Source organism: Onthophagus taurus, chromosome 3, assembly GCF_036711975.1.
Source record: "Onthophagus taurus isolate NC chromosome 3, IU_Otau_3.0, whole genome shotgun sequence".
NCBI lineage: Eukaryota > Metazoa > Arthropoda > Insecta > Coleoptera > Scarabaeidae > Onthophagus > Onthophagus taurus.
In genome coordinates this window covers 23,666,419-23,683,184 of record NC_091968.1, presented here as the reverse complement: position 1 = coordinate 23,683,184, position 16,766 = coordinate 23,666,419, and the positions used below count along the sequence as shown (strand labels likewise).

At 31.6% G+C, this 16,766-nt stretch overlaps 1 protein-coding gene across 2 annotated transcripts in view; it reads right to left on the bottom strand.

Annotated features, from left to right (window-relative positions):
• LOC111422666 (tyrosine-protein phosphatase 3) overlaps nucleotides 1–16,766 on the bottom strand; it is a 100,166-nt gene that overhangs the window by 30,522 nt on the left and 52,878 nt on the right. For both annotated transcript variants that reach the window (XM_071195409.1, XM_071195408.1), the window contains 2 exons: nucleotides 3,323–3,384; nucleotides 1,631–2,587 (listed from right to left, as the gene is read on the bottom strand). In XM_071195409.1, the coding sequence (XP_071051510.1) occupies nucleotides 1,631–2,587; nucleotides 3,323–3,350 (985 nt within the window). In that variant the 5' untranslated portion in view covers nucleotides 3,351–3,384. The remainder of the gene's footprint in view (nucleotides 1–1,630; nucleotides 2,588–3,322; nucleotides 3,385–16,766) is intronic.

The following is a 16,766-nucleotide window of genomic DNA, read 5'->3' as shown; positions in this document are numbered from 1 at the left end:
CCATGTCGGTTTGAGGTGATACGCAAATATTCTAGATCATTATTAATTCGCACACAAGCCTGTTTTATATCATGAGCCGGAAAAGAATAGTATATTTGCGTGTCGTCGGCGTAAAAATGGGTCTTGCAATGCATAACCCCTTGGTTAAAGTTTGATGTATATAAAGCATAAAGCAAAGGCGAGAGTATAGAACCCTGAGGAACGCCCGAACTAGTGTATTGATATTCAGATTGTTCATCACCCATAAATACGGCTTGTTGTCTATGTGTTAGAAAATCATATAATAAGCGGGTAGACTTATCATCAAAACCGGAATACCTCAAAATTGATGCCATTGTCTCATGATTGACCGTATCGAACGCCTTTGAATAATCTAGTAGGCAAAGAAACCGATAGAGGTAATTTAACAGTTACCTCTATCGGTTTCGCGAATTATATCATCAATGATATGTATCAATGCTGTCGTGCAACTGTAACCCCGTCTGAAACCCGATTGGTTCTGTGGTAGTACGTCATTCTCCTCCACAAAGGAGACCATTTGTTCATAAAGAATTTTTTCTGCAACCTTTGCTAATACTGGCAGAATACTAATGGGTCTCAGGTCGCTAAGTACCGTAGGTTTAGAGATTTTGGAAAGCGGTTTTATTACGGCTTTCTTCCATGTCATTGGAAAAACACATGTTTCGATGCACGCATTTATAGTATCGCGAATATAAGGTAATATATGTGGACAGCACAATTTTAAGCATTTCATATTGAGACGATCATGACCAAGCGCATTGCTCTTAATTGAATTAATTGCACGCTCCACATCCATATCCTCCACCACGCGAAAGCCAAAAGACAAGTTATTCCGTTTGTTGGAATTATAAAAGTTGACCAGTTCTAAGTCAGGAACACCTCCCCCCGATACCGCTGCAATAAAGTAATTATTGATATCATTGGGTGACCCAAGGTGAGGGACATCTTTTTTATCCTTGTCTAACATTTTATTTGATTCAATCATTCAGGAGTAAATTATTTTAGAATGAGCCCTTAGGCTGGATAAGGTTGACGACCGCTGATCTAGAGGATAGTTGCCATGGTTACGGCGGTTTTAAGCGCTCTCATTGGCTAAGAGCTGGATTTATCTATCGGATAAATATATCAAGAGGTGAGAAAAGTGGGCCTTAGGAGAAGATAATAGATTAGAAGACGATCAGTTATTTAAAGTACGAGAAATACAAAACATCGAAAAGATGCAGTAGATTCAAAAAGATATAAGAAACCACGAAGATATCAAGAAGGCGATCTAGCACTGATAAAACGCGAAGCTTCAGCTACAGGGCAATCACGAAAGATGATGCCACTCTACAAAGGACCCTACCTAGTTAATGAAGTGACGCAGCGTACTCAAAGGAAGTTTAACTCAATATTTGCAACAAACCTGATGAAACCTTGGTGTCAACTTCCGGAGGATTTTAAAGAGCGACGATTCAAACTGTAGCGAGGCCGAATGTAGTGCCATCTATTAGTAAAATAATAAAATGGAAAAAAAGAAATCAATATAACGGGCGCGAAAGGGTTATGTTATGTTATAAGAGGTTATGTCGAGTTGTAGGTGTGAAATAAAGAACTTTAATTAAATTACCATCAATTTTTGTTGAATCATCATCAATTTTCTTTGATTCCACAATTTTCGTCGAATCATCACCAATAATAGTTGATACCTCATCATTACTTCTCGTCGTTTCTTCATCTTGATCAAAAAATTGAGTACTTTTAATTGGTGATGTTAAATCTTCATCAACAATTCGTTTATTAATAAGAATATCATTATTCAAATTAACCGAATTAAAAACTTGTTGATTAGCACTCAAATCTTGGTCTAAATCGCCACTTTTAACCGTTTTTGCATCAATATCTTTAACTTCATTTTGTATATTCGTTTTATTATCATCAACAATTTTAGTTTGATTATAAATTTGAATACTTTCGCTCTTTTTTAAGCTCTCAACGCTGTGCTCCCACCGAGTTTTGTTGTTATTTTTATCGTTAAACTCGTTTACATCAACGTTTTTCATCTCTTCCATTCGAAATTGATCTTTTCCTTCAACGTCGTCTAAAAAGGGATTTTTCGGTGCTTCTCTTCCGTGGTTTAGGTAATAAATTCTTCTATCCTCCTCCATTTCTCCCGCGATAATCTTGCTTTTTTCGTCGATCTCTTTTAAAACGTCTTCTTGAATCTGCTTAAATCGGGAATCGCTTTCTGGTGTTGTTAAATCGTAAGTAAAATTTCTTTCGTAATCTCGTGTTCTACTCGCTTGTTCTTTTGCGTAATCATCGGAAAAAACGTTATTTTCGATTTGAAAATCAGCCAAAATATCTAAAGATCTCCCACCTTTCATGTCAATAGATCGAGAATCATCGTTTTTAAATTTTTCGTTTGGAATTTCTGTCGATGTCGTCCCCGAATGGAGATTGTAATCGTGTATTTCGGGTTTTGAAGTTGTTCTTGTACGATTTATTGTTGAAGTCGTTATTGTTGTATTTATATTTGTTGTTGAATTTGTTAACGACCATGTTGAAGAAATTAAGAGGACCAATCCTACAAAAATAAATAAACATTAATATCTAAAAGTAAGAAATGCTCTTTAAACTTAAGAATTGAAACCCAACAAAAAGAGAAATCCGGTCAATGAGCGCGTTTGCGGCCTCGCTTTGAGTTTTAATATGACTCATCTCAATGGCACTGCGGATTATTTTAAACAAAACAATCTTTTTTATCTTAATGAACCTCGTAAAATTATTGCGGCTTTATTTTCTGTTTAAAGTTTGTATTTTTTTTTAAGTTATTACGTTACTTAAATGTTTAATGGAGTCGTTGAGAAAGAGTTTCACTTTTCAAATTGGCGGTTAGTAACCGTTAGTTGTGGAACTGTGAGTCATGACGGGCAACTTTCAACGGTTCGTTTGACGACCGACGGGGATCTTGATGGAAGAAATCCAAGAAACCGTGAAGAAAACGGTGGTCTTGTTCTTTGAGCCTTCCTTAAAAGACATCAAACCGTGACCTAACTTAAAAGTCTTATTAAAATGTTATTTTTCCACTCTTTTTTTTGCATTAGTCATAATAGATTTCAACAGATGGCGCTTTATTTAGATTGAGATAAATTTATTTTAAAAATTCTCCGGATGATTTTTAAAGAAGCCAAAAGTCAATTGTCTCTGATGTAGTAGACTCAATTGACTACTTAAAAATTGGCATAAATACTTTACGAGGTATAATTGGGTTAACTTGACAATGAAAGATGATTTATTTAATCGATTGATTTTATCTTACCTAAAAATAGTCGGTTAATCAAAACCATACTAGCATTATCCCGATCAACATTGAGTTGGTATCTGCAAAAAAAGAAAATAAAACAATAAAAAATCGGTTCGTTTAAAGTTTGTTTTTATCTAAATTCCTTTTTATTGTTAATAGACGTTTAAAAAAAACAATGCCTTGTTAAGTTGTTAATTAAGTTATTAAAAACAAAAATAAATAACAAACGTAATAATACGTAGTTTAGGGTTTTATAACGTTGTATAACGTAGTTGGGTCAAGTAATTTTCTCCACTATGATCCAATCAGTGATAACAATCGTTTTAAATTTGCATTTGTATGATCCCAATTGGTCTTTGCCAATTAAGAAATTGTTGGACGACCTTCACTTAAAATAAAAGTAAGAAAAAAATCATAAACAACAATGATACCTACAGTAAAACCTCGATATAATGGATTATAATACTTTAAAGTGTTTCAAAATGACTCAAATTAATTTCAATTATTTCACCTACATTAAATACCCAACCTCGATTATTCCCTAGCTTTTTTTGAGATTGTTCGAAATCATTAAAAGCTTCCAGGTTGTTTAAAATTGGTTAATACTTATTGAAATCTTGTTTAAACGATTAAGAACAAGCTTATAAGCAACCTAGGTTGCTCAAAATGACTGAAAACTGCACCCATAAGTGAACAAAATTGATTTATAAAGTTGCAAAATTGTTCAGAATGATTCAAAATTGGATGGTAACTTTTGGAAATTTGTCTCAATGATTAAAAACAAGTTTATAAGCAACCTAGGTTGCTCAAAATGACTGAAAACTGCACCCATAAGTGAACAAAATAGATTTATAAAGTTGCAAAATTGTTCAGAATTATTCCAAATTGAATGGTATCTTTTGGAAATTTGTCTAAATGATTAATAACAGGTTTACAGCCATTACATGTTGTTCGAAATCATTGAAATCTGATTGGGCATCGTTTAATACTTGTCTAAAAGATTAAAAACTAGTTTTTAAACAATACATGTGCTCAAAATTACTGAAATGTAGATGATAGTCATTAAAAATTTGTCTAAATATATAAGGATTGGTTTATAGCAAGTCCAAATTGCTCAAAATGACTGAAAACTGCACCAACATTGTCCAAAATTATCTCGATATATTAGATTAATACTTTAAAGTGTTTCAAAGATGCCAAAAAAATTGAAACGGTGATTGGAACATGTCAAAATGACTCAAATTATTTCGCCTACATTAAATACCCAACCTCGATTATTCCCTAGCTTTTTTTGAGATTGTTCGAAATCATTAAAAGCTTCCAGGTTGTTTAAAATTGGTTAATACTTATTGAAATCTTGTTTAAACGATTAAGAACAAGCTTATAAGCAACCTAGGTTGCTCAAAATGACTGAAAACTGCACCCATAAGTGAACAAAATTGATTTATAAAGTTGCAAAATTGTTCAGAATGATTCAAAATTGGATGGTAACTTTTGGAAATTTGTCTCAATGATTAAAAACAAGTTTATAAGCAACCTAGGTTGCTCAAAATGACTGAAAACTGCACCCATAAGTGAACAAAATAGATTTATAAAGTTGCAAAATTGTTCAGAATTATTCCAAATTGAATGGTATCTTTTGGAAATTTGTCTAAATGATTAATAACAGGTTTACAGCCATTACATGTTGTTCGAAATCATTGAAATCTGATTGGGCATCGTTTAATACTTGTCTAAAAGATTAAAAACTAGTTTTTAAACAATACATGTGCTCAAAATTACTGAAATGTAGATGATAGTCATTAAAAATTTGTCTAAATATATAAGGATTGGTTTATAGCAAGTCCAAATTGCTCAAAATGACTGAAAACTGCACCAACATTGTCCAAAATTATCTCGATATATTAGATTAATACTTTAAAGTGTTTCAAAGATGCCAAAAAAATTGAAACGGTGATTGGAACATGTCAAAATGACTCAAATTATTTCGCCTACATTAAATACCCAACCTCGATTATTCCCTAGCTTTTTTTGAGATTGTTCGAAATCATTAAAAGCTTCCAGGTTGTTTAAAATTGGTTAATACTTATTGAAATCTTGTTTAAACGATTAAGAACAAGTTTATAAGCAACCTAGGTTGCTCAAAATGACTGAAAACTGCACTCATAAGTGAACAAAATAGATTTATAAAGTTGCTAAATTGTTCAGAATGATTCAAAATTGGATGGTAACTTTTGGAAATTTGTCTAAATGATTAAGAACAAGTTTATAAGCAACCTAGGTTGCTCAAAATGACTGAAAACTGCACCCATAAGTGAACAAAATTGATTTATAAAGTTGCAAAATTGTTCAGAATTATTCCAAATTGAATGGTATCTTTTGGAAATTTGTCTAAATAATTAATAACAGGTTTACAGCCAATCTATGTTGTTCGAAATCATTAAAAACCGATTGGGCATCGTTTAATACTTGTCTAAATGATTAGGAACTAGTTTTTAAACAATACATGTGCTCAAAATTACTGAAATCTAGATGATAGTCATTAAAAATTTGTCTAAATATACAGTGTGTCCCCGGATAGGTGAAACGACTCTTATAAAATGTAAATTTTTTTCGATATTAACTGTCATCTTTTGGGGTTCAGGCCTGCTTGATTAAAGACTAATTTTGAACATATTTTCAAATTTTAAAAAACAAGTGAGTGTTGATACTGAAGCTAAAACTTCTTGTGTGTCAGGTAAAGTACCTTTTCTGTTTACAGTATGGTAAAATGTTACTAAGAAATTTTATTCAGAATGAAAAGTTATGGCCATATGCAAATTTTCATCAGCCTACTTTGATAAAACCTATTGTTTATTATTTTCGTCAATAGTACCTTATTACGACTTTTTGTTTTGAGATTCAGATTATTAGGGAGAAATAAACAAACCGTTCTGAAAATGTTCACAAGAAATTAAGTGTGTGTTCGCCCACAAAGGAAAACAGTTGATCATAGTTAATCAGTTTCATCATAATTTTTTTTTCTTAGAGTGAATACTTCCCGCTGTAAGAAATCTTTTGATTAAACGCCAACAAGTACTTCTTTTAATTGCAGTATTTGGAAATTTTTCACAAAATAAAGCAATAATCGGTTTTTTCCCGGTTCCATAACACTGAATCACGTAAACTTTTTCCTCTAATGTTAACATTCTGTTTAAAAAACACTTTAAGTTTACTAAATTACAGTTTGAGAGATTAACAGTGACAGGAAAGCAATTTTGTTTTTCCATGGCAGTCTTTGTTAGAAATAAAATTGTTTGATATGGATTTTTTCAAAGTAGGCCGATCAATCCGAAAATTTGCATATGCCCATAGTTTTTCATTCTGAACAAAACTTCTTAGTAACACTTTCACGTACTGTAAACAGAAATGGTACTTTACCTGCCACAAAAAGAGTTTCTCTTTCACTGTCAAGGCTCACTTGTTTTTTAATAATTGATAATATGTTCAAAATTAGTCGTTAATCAAGCAGGGCTAAACCCCAAAAGATGACAATTAATATCGAAAAAATTTTACCTTTTATAAGAGTCGTTTCACCTATCCGGGGACACACTGTATAAGGACTGGTTTATAGCAAGTCCAAATTGCTCAAAATGATTGAAAACTGCACCAACATTGTCCAAAATTTTCTCGATATATTAGATTAATACTTTAAAGTGTTTCAAAGATGCCAAAAAAATTGAAACGGTGATTGGAGCATGTCAAAATGACTCAAATTATTTCGCCTACATTAAATACCCAACCTCGATTATTCCCTAGCTTTTTTTGAGATTGTTCGAAATCATTAAAAGCTTCCAGGTTGTTCAAAATTGGTTAATACTTATTGAAATCTTGTTTAAACGATTAAGAACAAGTTTATAAGCAACCTAGGTTGCTCAAAATGACTGAAAACTGCACCCATAAGTGAACAAAATTGATTTATAAAGTTGCAAAATTGTTCAGAATTATTCCAAATTGAATGGTATCTTTTGGAAATTTGTCTAAATAATTAATAACAGGTTTACAGCCAATCTATGTTGTTCGAAATCATTAAAAACCGATTGGGCATCGTTTAATACTTGTCTAAATGATTAGGAACTAGTTTTTAAACAATACATGTGCTCAAAATTACTGAAATCTAGATGATAGTCATTAAAAATTTGTCTAAATATATAAGGACTGGTTTATAGCAAGTCCAAGTTGCTCAAAATGATTGAAATCTGCACCAATATTGTTCAAAATTAGGTTACAAGGTAACAAAATTGTCCAAAATGATTGAAAATAGGTTTATAGCTATTTCATATTGTTCAAAATCATTGAAAACCGATTGGGCAACGTTTAATACTTGTCTAAATGATTAAGAACTAGTTTTTAAACAATCCATGTTACTCAAAATAACTGAAAACTAGTTGATTTTCATTAAAAACTTGTCTAAATATATAAGGACTGGTTTATAGCAAGTCCAAATTGCTTAAAATGACTGAAAACTGCACCAACATTGTCCAAAATTAGGTTATAAGGTAACAAAATTGTCCAAAATGATTGAAAATGGGTTTATAGCTATTTCATATTATTCAAAATCATTGAAAACCGATTGAGCAACGTTTAATACTTGTCTAAATGATTAAGAACTAGTTTTTAAACAATCCATGTTACTCAAAATAACTGAAAACTAGTTGATTTTCATTGAAAACTTGTCTAAATATATAAGGACTAGTTCATAGTAAGCCCAAGTTGCTCAGAATTACTGAAATCTAGATGATAGTAATTAAAAACTTGTCTAAATATATAAGGACTGGTTTATAGCAAGTCCAAATTGCTCAAAATGACTGAAAACTGCACCAACATTGTCCAAAATTAGGTTACAAGGTAACAAAATTGTCCAAAATGATTGAAAATGGGTTTATAGCTATTTCATATTGTTCAAAATCATTGAAAACCGATTGGACAACGTTTAATACTTGTCTAAATGATTAAGAACTAGTTTTTAAACAATACATGTGCTCAAAATTACTGAAATCTAGATGATAGTCTTTAAAAATTTGTCTAAATATATAAGGACTGGTTTATAGCAAGTCCAAGTTGCTCAAAATGATTGAAATCTGCACCAATATTGTCCAAAATTAGGTTATAAGGTAACAAAATTGTCCAAAATGATTGGAAATGGGTTTATAGCTATTTCATATTGTTCAAAATCATTGAAAACCGACTGGGCAACGTTTAATACGTGACTAAATGATTAACAACTAATTTACAAACAATCCATGTTGCTCAAAATAACTGAAAACTAGTTGATTTTCATTGAAAACTTGTCTAAATATATAAGGACTAGTTCATAGTAAGTCCAAGTTGCTCAGAATTACTGAAAATTGTATGAAATATGGTTTTTAAGAAAGTAAAATTATCCAAAATGATTAGAAATGAGTTTATAGCTATCTCATGTTGTTCAAAATCATTGAAAACCGATTGAATATCGTTTAATACTTGTCTAAATGATTAACAACTAGTTTGTATACAATCCATGTTGCTCAAAATAACAATAATAATAATAACCTTTATTTTTCTTTCTCTCTCTCCAATCTAATACAAGCTCAATCTAAATACAATTGTTACAAATCAATACATTCTATCGTGAACAAATAAAGACGACCACCAGGCTTGAGTGGATACACCACATAGCACAAAGTGCTGTGCGTGGCGTTAAATTTAAGTTAAGATCATGAACGACCCGTGCAGGAAAAAGTGATTAATTGAAAGTGAGATTATGACAAGTCTAAATGACTCTCAGTGTGAAACGATGTAACAGAAGGAAGACAAAAAAACCCAAAGTAAACAAAGCAGAGCGTGCAGAATGAAGAGCGAAAAGGGTATAGCAAAAGAAAAAGGGGAAGATATGAGTGCTAGGAGACCACTTGATACAAGGCAGACAATTGCTTATTGTTGAGAGATTTCAGCAACAATTTAATAAACTTATTTATGTTAGGTTAGTTAGTTGTTATGCCGTTTAACGAAAGAAATTCCATAAAACTATGGGATTTATGAAAATGAAATGAATGAAAAAATGATTAAGAACTAGTTGAGATAATCATTGAAAACTTGTCTAAATATATAAGGACTAGTTCATAGCAAGTTCAAGTTACTCAAAATGACTGAAAACTGCATCAACCTTGTCCAAAACGATTAAAAATGGGTTCATACTTATCTCATGTTGTTCAAAATCATACATAGTTTGTAAACAATCTATGTTGGTGAAAATGACTGAAAATTAGTTGATAGTCATTGAAAATTTGTCTAAACATATAAGGACTAGTTCATAGCAAGTCCAAGTTACTCAGAACTACAGAAAACTTCCAAAACATTGTTCAAAATTGGTTTATAAGGAACTAAAATTGTCCAAAATGATTGAACATGGGTTCATAGCTATCTCATTTTGATCAAAATCATTGAAAACTAATTGGGCAACGTTTAATACTTGTCTAAATCATTAACAACTAGTTTGTTAACGATCCATGTTGCTCAAAATGACTGAAAGCTAGTTGATAGTCATTGAAAAACTGTCTAAATGTATAAGAACTAGTTCATCGTAAGTCCAAGTTGCTCAGAATTACTGAAATCTAGATGATAGTCATTAAAAACTTGTCTAAATATATAAGGACTGGTTTATAGCAAGTCCAAATTGCTCAAAATGACTGAAAACTGCACCAACATTGTTCAAAATTGATTTATAAGGTAGCTAAATTGTTCAAAATGATTAGAAATGGGTTCATAGATATCTCATGTTGTTCAGACTCATAGAAAACTGATTGGGCACCATTTAATACTTGACTAAATGATTAACAACTAGTTTACAAACAATCCATGTTGCTCAAAATTACTGAAAACTAGTTGATTTTCATTGAAAACTTGTCTAAATATATAAGGATTAGTTCATAGCAAGTCCAAGTTACTCAGAACTACAGAAAACTTCCAAAACATTGTCCAAAATTGGTTTATAAGGAACTAAAATTGTCCAAAATGATTGAACATGGGTTCATAGCTATCTCATTTTGTTCAAAATCATTGAAAACTGATTGGGCAACGTTTAATACTTGTCTAAATCATTAACAACTAGTTTGTAAACGATCCATGTTGCTCAAAATGACTGAAAGCTAGTTGATAGTCATTGAAAAACTGTCTAAATGTATAAGGACTAGTTCATAGCAAGTACTAGATGCTCAGAACTCACCTTCCCTTTGTAAATATCGATAGAATGTGGCTACATTTAAAAACTGTTAACTGTAGTTACCCCTACAGAGAAACACTTTCTAAAAAGAACCCACTGGTAGAACACCGAAGTTAAATTAGAAATATCTAAGAAGAAAAAGCTGTGGAAAATATGTATTAGAACCCCAACAACAAGTAATCTCAATAATTATGAACAACAATGCAAACAAGCCAAGTCAACAGTGCTGCAACCAAAGAGAAACGGCTGGGATAAATTCGGAAAAACGCTGGAGAAAAACCAAAAAGAAAATCAAAAACTATTTTATAAAGCAATAAATGAAATAAAAAATAAAAAGGAACACTGCTTTATTAACAATAAAAATGGTAGACTATTAACAGATGGTAATGATATTATAGCAAAGGTGGAAGGAATACTACGATTATCTGCTACAAGCTAAAACAGATTTAAGAAATGAAGACAGAAGCTACAACCTAGAAACGACATCGAGAACTATGCAAGAGCTGGAAAAGGTGATACAAAAAATTAAATTGGGAAAGTCTGCTGGGTAAAATATATCGGTGTAAACGCTAAACAATATCTATTACAAATCTACAACACGGCATGGACTTCTAAAATGATTCCGGAGGAATAGGAAATTGCTCTCAAACTGCCTATCCACAAAAAGGTAGCACTGCACATTGTGAAAATTATAGGAGTATATCTTTGTTTTGCGTGGCAGTCAAAATTTATGAAAAAATACTGGAGGCTAGACTAAGATCCGAAATTGAACACAAACATTGTACGCAAGATTACTTCATCACTCTGCATCAAATAATAGAAAAAGGGCTATGTAAAAACAAAGTAATATACCTTGCGTTTATTGATACGGAAAAAGCTTTCGATACCATTAACAGAGAAACGATATGGCAGTCCGCTACAGGGAGAGAAGCTACAGTTCAATCTGAAAATTTGGAACGAGACTGTACGTCAAGCAGGATTGCAAATTAATATGGGCAAAACGGAAGTACTGATGATCACGCCTACAGATGACATTACCCGGGATATGGATGTCCACATAAACGAACAAAAATTAAAGCAAGTTGCTCAGTATAGGTACCTCGGTACCATTATAAATCACAGAGGAAACAATGAAGATGAAATAAGCAACAGAATCAAATTAGCCAACAGATAGTATTATGTCGTAAACAACAACAGGTTTTTACACAGCAAATTTATATCTAAAGAAACAAAAGTGAATGTATACAAGTGAACATATCTTCCGGTGGTTTTGTATGGAAACACAGAATCGAAGCAATTCAAATGAAGTACTTAAGAAGCGTCGAAAAGTCAAACGAACCGAAAGAATACGGAACTCCATTATTAATAACAGACATTATAACACGAAATGGCACTTAAATAGAATGGGACCATCAAAACCCGCAAAAGTGGTTTGGCACACCCGACCACAGGGTAAGAATTGCAGAGGAAGACTATGGAACGACAGCATAGTAGATTTTCGCTGAAAAAAATATTTCTGGAACGATGCAAGTTTACTAATCCAAGATCGTGATGCATGGAAAGAATTCGCAAGAGTTTAGTTAATTAATATTTATTTTATTTTTATTATATTAGAATTGAATATGTTATTTATTAATTACACCTCGACACCTCTGTGAGTAAAGAGGATTATTGATTATAAATAGTTCATAGCAAGTCCAACTTACTCAGAATTATTGAAAACTGCACCAACATTGTTCAAAATTAGTTTATAAGGTAGCAAAATTGTCCAAAATGATTGGAAATGGATTCATAGCTATCTCATGTTCAAAATCATTAAAAACCGATTGGCTATCGTTTGATACTTGTCTAAGTGATTAACTGCTACTTAGTATTAATTCCAGTTTTAGTTATGAGTCTCAAGAAGCTCAATTTTATCGTACAAGAAATGTTGTAGAAATCATCACGTACACTATTTTTTTATTCTTTGTAATCTTTCGATTTATTTATTATGAAAATTGATATTGAAGACGTTGAATATGTCAATCTAAAGAAAGGCTCGTGATCTGCACGTTTTGCTATTTACTGTTACTCCAACCGATTGACCTTTGAAGCCAAACCTCTATCTGCTACGTTTTAAACACAGCAAGAGAGTTTTAGAAGCCTTTCCAATAACCTTACTATAACAATCAACTAAAAAAAATGCGTTCCAACCTTTAATATCCATTTAAAACTAATCTCGCTAAAACTAACTCAAATATTTACATCTAATTTTTGTTGTCGTCATCAAGGTTTTAATATTTATTATCGCGATTTTTTTTGTGTTGAAACGAATTATCTTTTTGAGTGTGTTAACCACTTTCGGTTATCTAAAACCTTAACAAGTTTATCATAAAATCTTTTAAAATTTAAATAAAATTATTTCGCGGAATAATAATGAAATGATGGAAATGGTAAATACATTTTTTGCATATTATAATAAAACCTGTATGAATACAAGGTGAATAGACGAGGTCAAATTTGTAAAAAATAATGATTAGGTACTTCCTCGTAGCGAGAAATTTTTAATTTATTTTCTAATCGTTATTTATCGATAAACATTTTTAAATCAAATAATCTCGATATAATTCGTTTATTTATCTATTGATTCATAACTTTATTTAAGTGGATTATCATTTTTTTCTTTGTTAAGTGACCTTTCATTTATTTTATGCTTTTATCGACGTCGATTAAGATCATAACACAGTGTACTAAATACACTGTGTTAATTAACTATCGTACCCGACGTCATCATTGCAAATATGCAACCAATATCACAGTATACGTATTGAAATACGCGATTTGCGATGTTGGTTGCATATCTGCAATGATGATGTAGGGTACGATAATTATTTAACACACTGTAAGTACTAGGTGGTGCAAAATACGAATAAGTGGTGCTAAAATGTTTGTATTCTAGCATAAATAAGCAGTTTTGATGTATTTCGGATCCAAGATAAGATACAATAGAAATGTTTGATTTTTGTGATTTTAATATAACACAATTTCATTAAAATTTTCTTATAAACAATCTAATTTGAAACAAAGAAAACGGTTACTTAATTCAAATCTGGGTTAAATCGCTAAACCAATCTGTTCCTTTCACTCCTCAATAGTAATTGAATCGAACATATCGACGAGTTAAAATCTCGAAAGAAACAAAAAGTTGTAAATGAACGTAGCAACATTTATTTATGTAGTTCGTGCTGTTATGTATTGAACCGTTGCCGGTAAAAACCCTACGGGGAAAGTCGTTTCCGTCAATTTGATTTTAACAAGCCTCTACTCTGTAGGGCAGTGAACTGTAATCACGCAAACGATGATAGTTAAAATATTTTCACTTTAAACACAAAGTGTTGTGGAAAAATTTGTCTCACAAATAGCAAGAAATTTATTGAGGTTTTCTAAGAAGATTTTGTTTACGAAATTAATTAAAACTAATCGGAGGCGATTAAAACGTTGTGTTTAAAATTTATGCAGAATTTAATGGCGTTCATCTTGTGGTGAATTTTCAAGTGGTTATTATCCACATTACATAACGAGCACAATACCAAAACCAGTTTTATTATACACCAACGTTTACGGAGTGAGTTGTACGGTTTTCTAAACACGTGCTTATTCTTTAGATGGATGATATCTTGATGCGAATTCAGTTCCGCGATGTCAATTTCAAAAACAAACTCTTAGCAATGAAATACGTCAATACATACTTTCATATTTAACTATGCAAAGAATCGTAAATGTGAGCGATAAGAAAAAACTACTTATTCGAAAAAATGTTGCGTTTTACTATTCAATAAAAAACACATCAAAAATGTTTTGATTTCGTTTCGATTTCACCTTTGTTTTCGACTCTTAATATTCTTTAAAGTATTTTTGTTCTCTTTCACAACTAAGCGTTTTCCAACGAAGAATTTATTTAGGTTTACTATAAATTTTGCGCAATAAAACCATCCGCGTTTTCTAATTAAAAAATTATCCATCGTTATAAAAACCCATCACGTAATTCGAAACATCTTGATATGGATTAATGTGTAACAAAGAAAATAAAACATAATTAAACGTAGGTGCGAATGCGACTTGAATAATTTCATTAGCATTTTTATTTTAAATCGATTTTAAATTCATTAATGATGAATCTTTAATGTGTTTTTAATCGTATTTGTAACATTCTTTGTTACAGTAAAACCTCGGATATAACGACGTAATATTTCTAAGTTAATTATTATTATTATTTGTTTAAGACATCATCAGTATATTTAAATATAAATGTTAGCATAGATAGAATCCCACTCGGGGTATTCCCCTAGTTGTTCTAGTCTATGTTCATAGATAAACTTGAGGAATTCCCCGAGGAGCAACAGAGTCTAGACAAACTTGCTGCCATACATGGGTGCATATGTGACCTTAGACGAAAAATGAAAATCTAATAGCATTCGGTAATGATTCTGCGATCATCCATGATGAATCGAAAAAAATTGAAGAATTAACAACAATCGGTGAAGATTCAACAACTGAGTCTATAAATCACGAAAAAATAACAAATGATGCATCAAAAATTGATGAAACATTATGAACGATCATTGAGTATGAAGTTATTAATGATATTTACCGAGATATATATATACAGGGTGTTTCTAAATTGATGCGAAAGATATCAACGATTCCAAAGTGAAGATACTTTGTATCAGAACTTTTTAATGCGTTTACATTTTTCTATTTAAAAACTTGATTTAAATAGAGGAATTCAATACGTAACTTTTTTGTCTCTTGACATTTTCTCTTAAAATTGTTAGTTTGATCACAAAAAAATAACACACAAGCTCAAGTGAATTAATTCAGAGATTGATGAATTGATCTCAGCATTATTTTATTTTTGTGATCAAACTCACAATTTGTTAGTTGTAAAATGTCAAGAGATAAGAAAGTTGTAGATTTTTTCCCTTAAGTTTAGTGGGTTATAACTTGGAGAAGAAGCTGAAAAATCACCCCTTGAAATCTTTCGCATCAATTTAGAAACATCCTGTATATACTATATTCCATACCTAATGGTCATTAATAGTCAGTAAAATTTCGAAACCTCGATATAACGGATTAAACTGTTTGAATTAATAATTTTAATGCACAAAAATTCGAACAGCGATTAAGATCCACACCGTTGTTCAGTCTACCTGTCTTTATACAGGGTGATTCACTACCTATATGCATAAACTGAGGGATTTATTCCTCAGAACAAATAATGACTAATAGATGAAAAAAATTGCAGTAAAAGTTTTTTGGTTTCCTAGATATCCAATATAATCAGCGATCGAATCACTTCAATCCTCTTGATTTTGTCTTTTCAGTTCACTTAAAAAGCATAGTGTACGCTACGGAAGTTAATACTGAGCAAATATTGCAATATCAGATATTTGCTGCTGCCTTGACAATCTGCCAACACCTTGGTTTAGGCCGCGCTAGTGGAAGATCGTGGATTCGGGGAGCCCAATTGATAGAAAATATGAAAAATAACTTCGAACACTTGTTGTGATGTTACTTTAAAATGTTCTTTGTATTCTTGATTTGAAAGTAAATATCACGGATATTTATGAAACAGAAAATCTTTATTACAAATTTTTTCGCACATTAGTCATTATTCGTCATGAGGAGTAAATCCCCAAGTTTATGCGTATAGGTTCAGAATCACCCTGTATTTATATCAAGGACTAGAATCTAAGAGGACCGTTCGTGACGTCAGCGCGGAATAACAATTAAAACTACGGACATTTGGATTTAGCTTAGCAGCTTAGGACGGCTAAACCCGCATGTTTCTAGTTCTAGGTCTAAGTTGTAGCTTCCTTCTTCGAATCATTAGAACTAATACTCGTCGTTGAATTAGAAAGAGTCGGGTTTAGCAGTCTTTTGAGACGTACGGCTAAACCCGACTGTTTCTAATTCTAGGCCGAGTGTTAGATATAGTGACAGTGCTAAGTAGCGTTGATTAGCACTAGATAGCGCTAAATTATATATTATTATTGAGTTAAAACTAGAACTAACACTAGATCTAGTGTTAGTTCTAGTTTTACTTGTTATTTAGTGCTAGATTGTTGTATATTTTTAGAACTAGAATGTTTCTAGTTCTAGGTCTAGTGTTAGTTGTAGATTTAGTTGTTATTCAGCGCTAGATTGTAGATTTAGTTGTTGTTCAGCGCTAGATTGTAG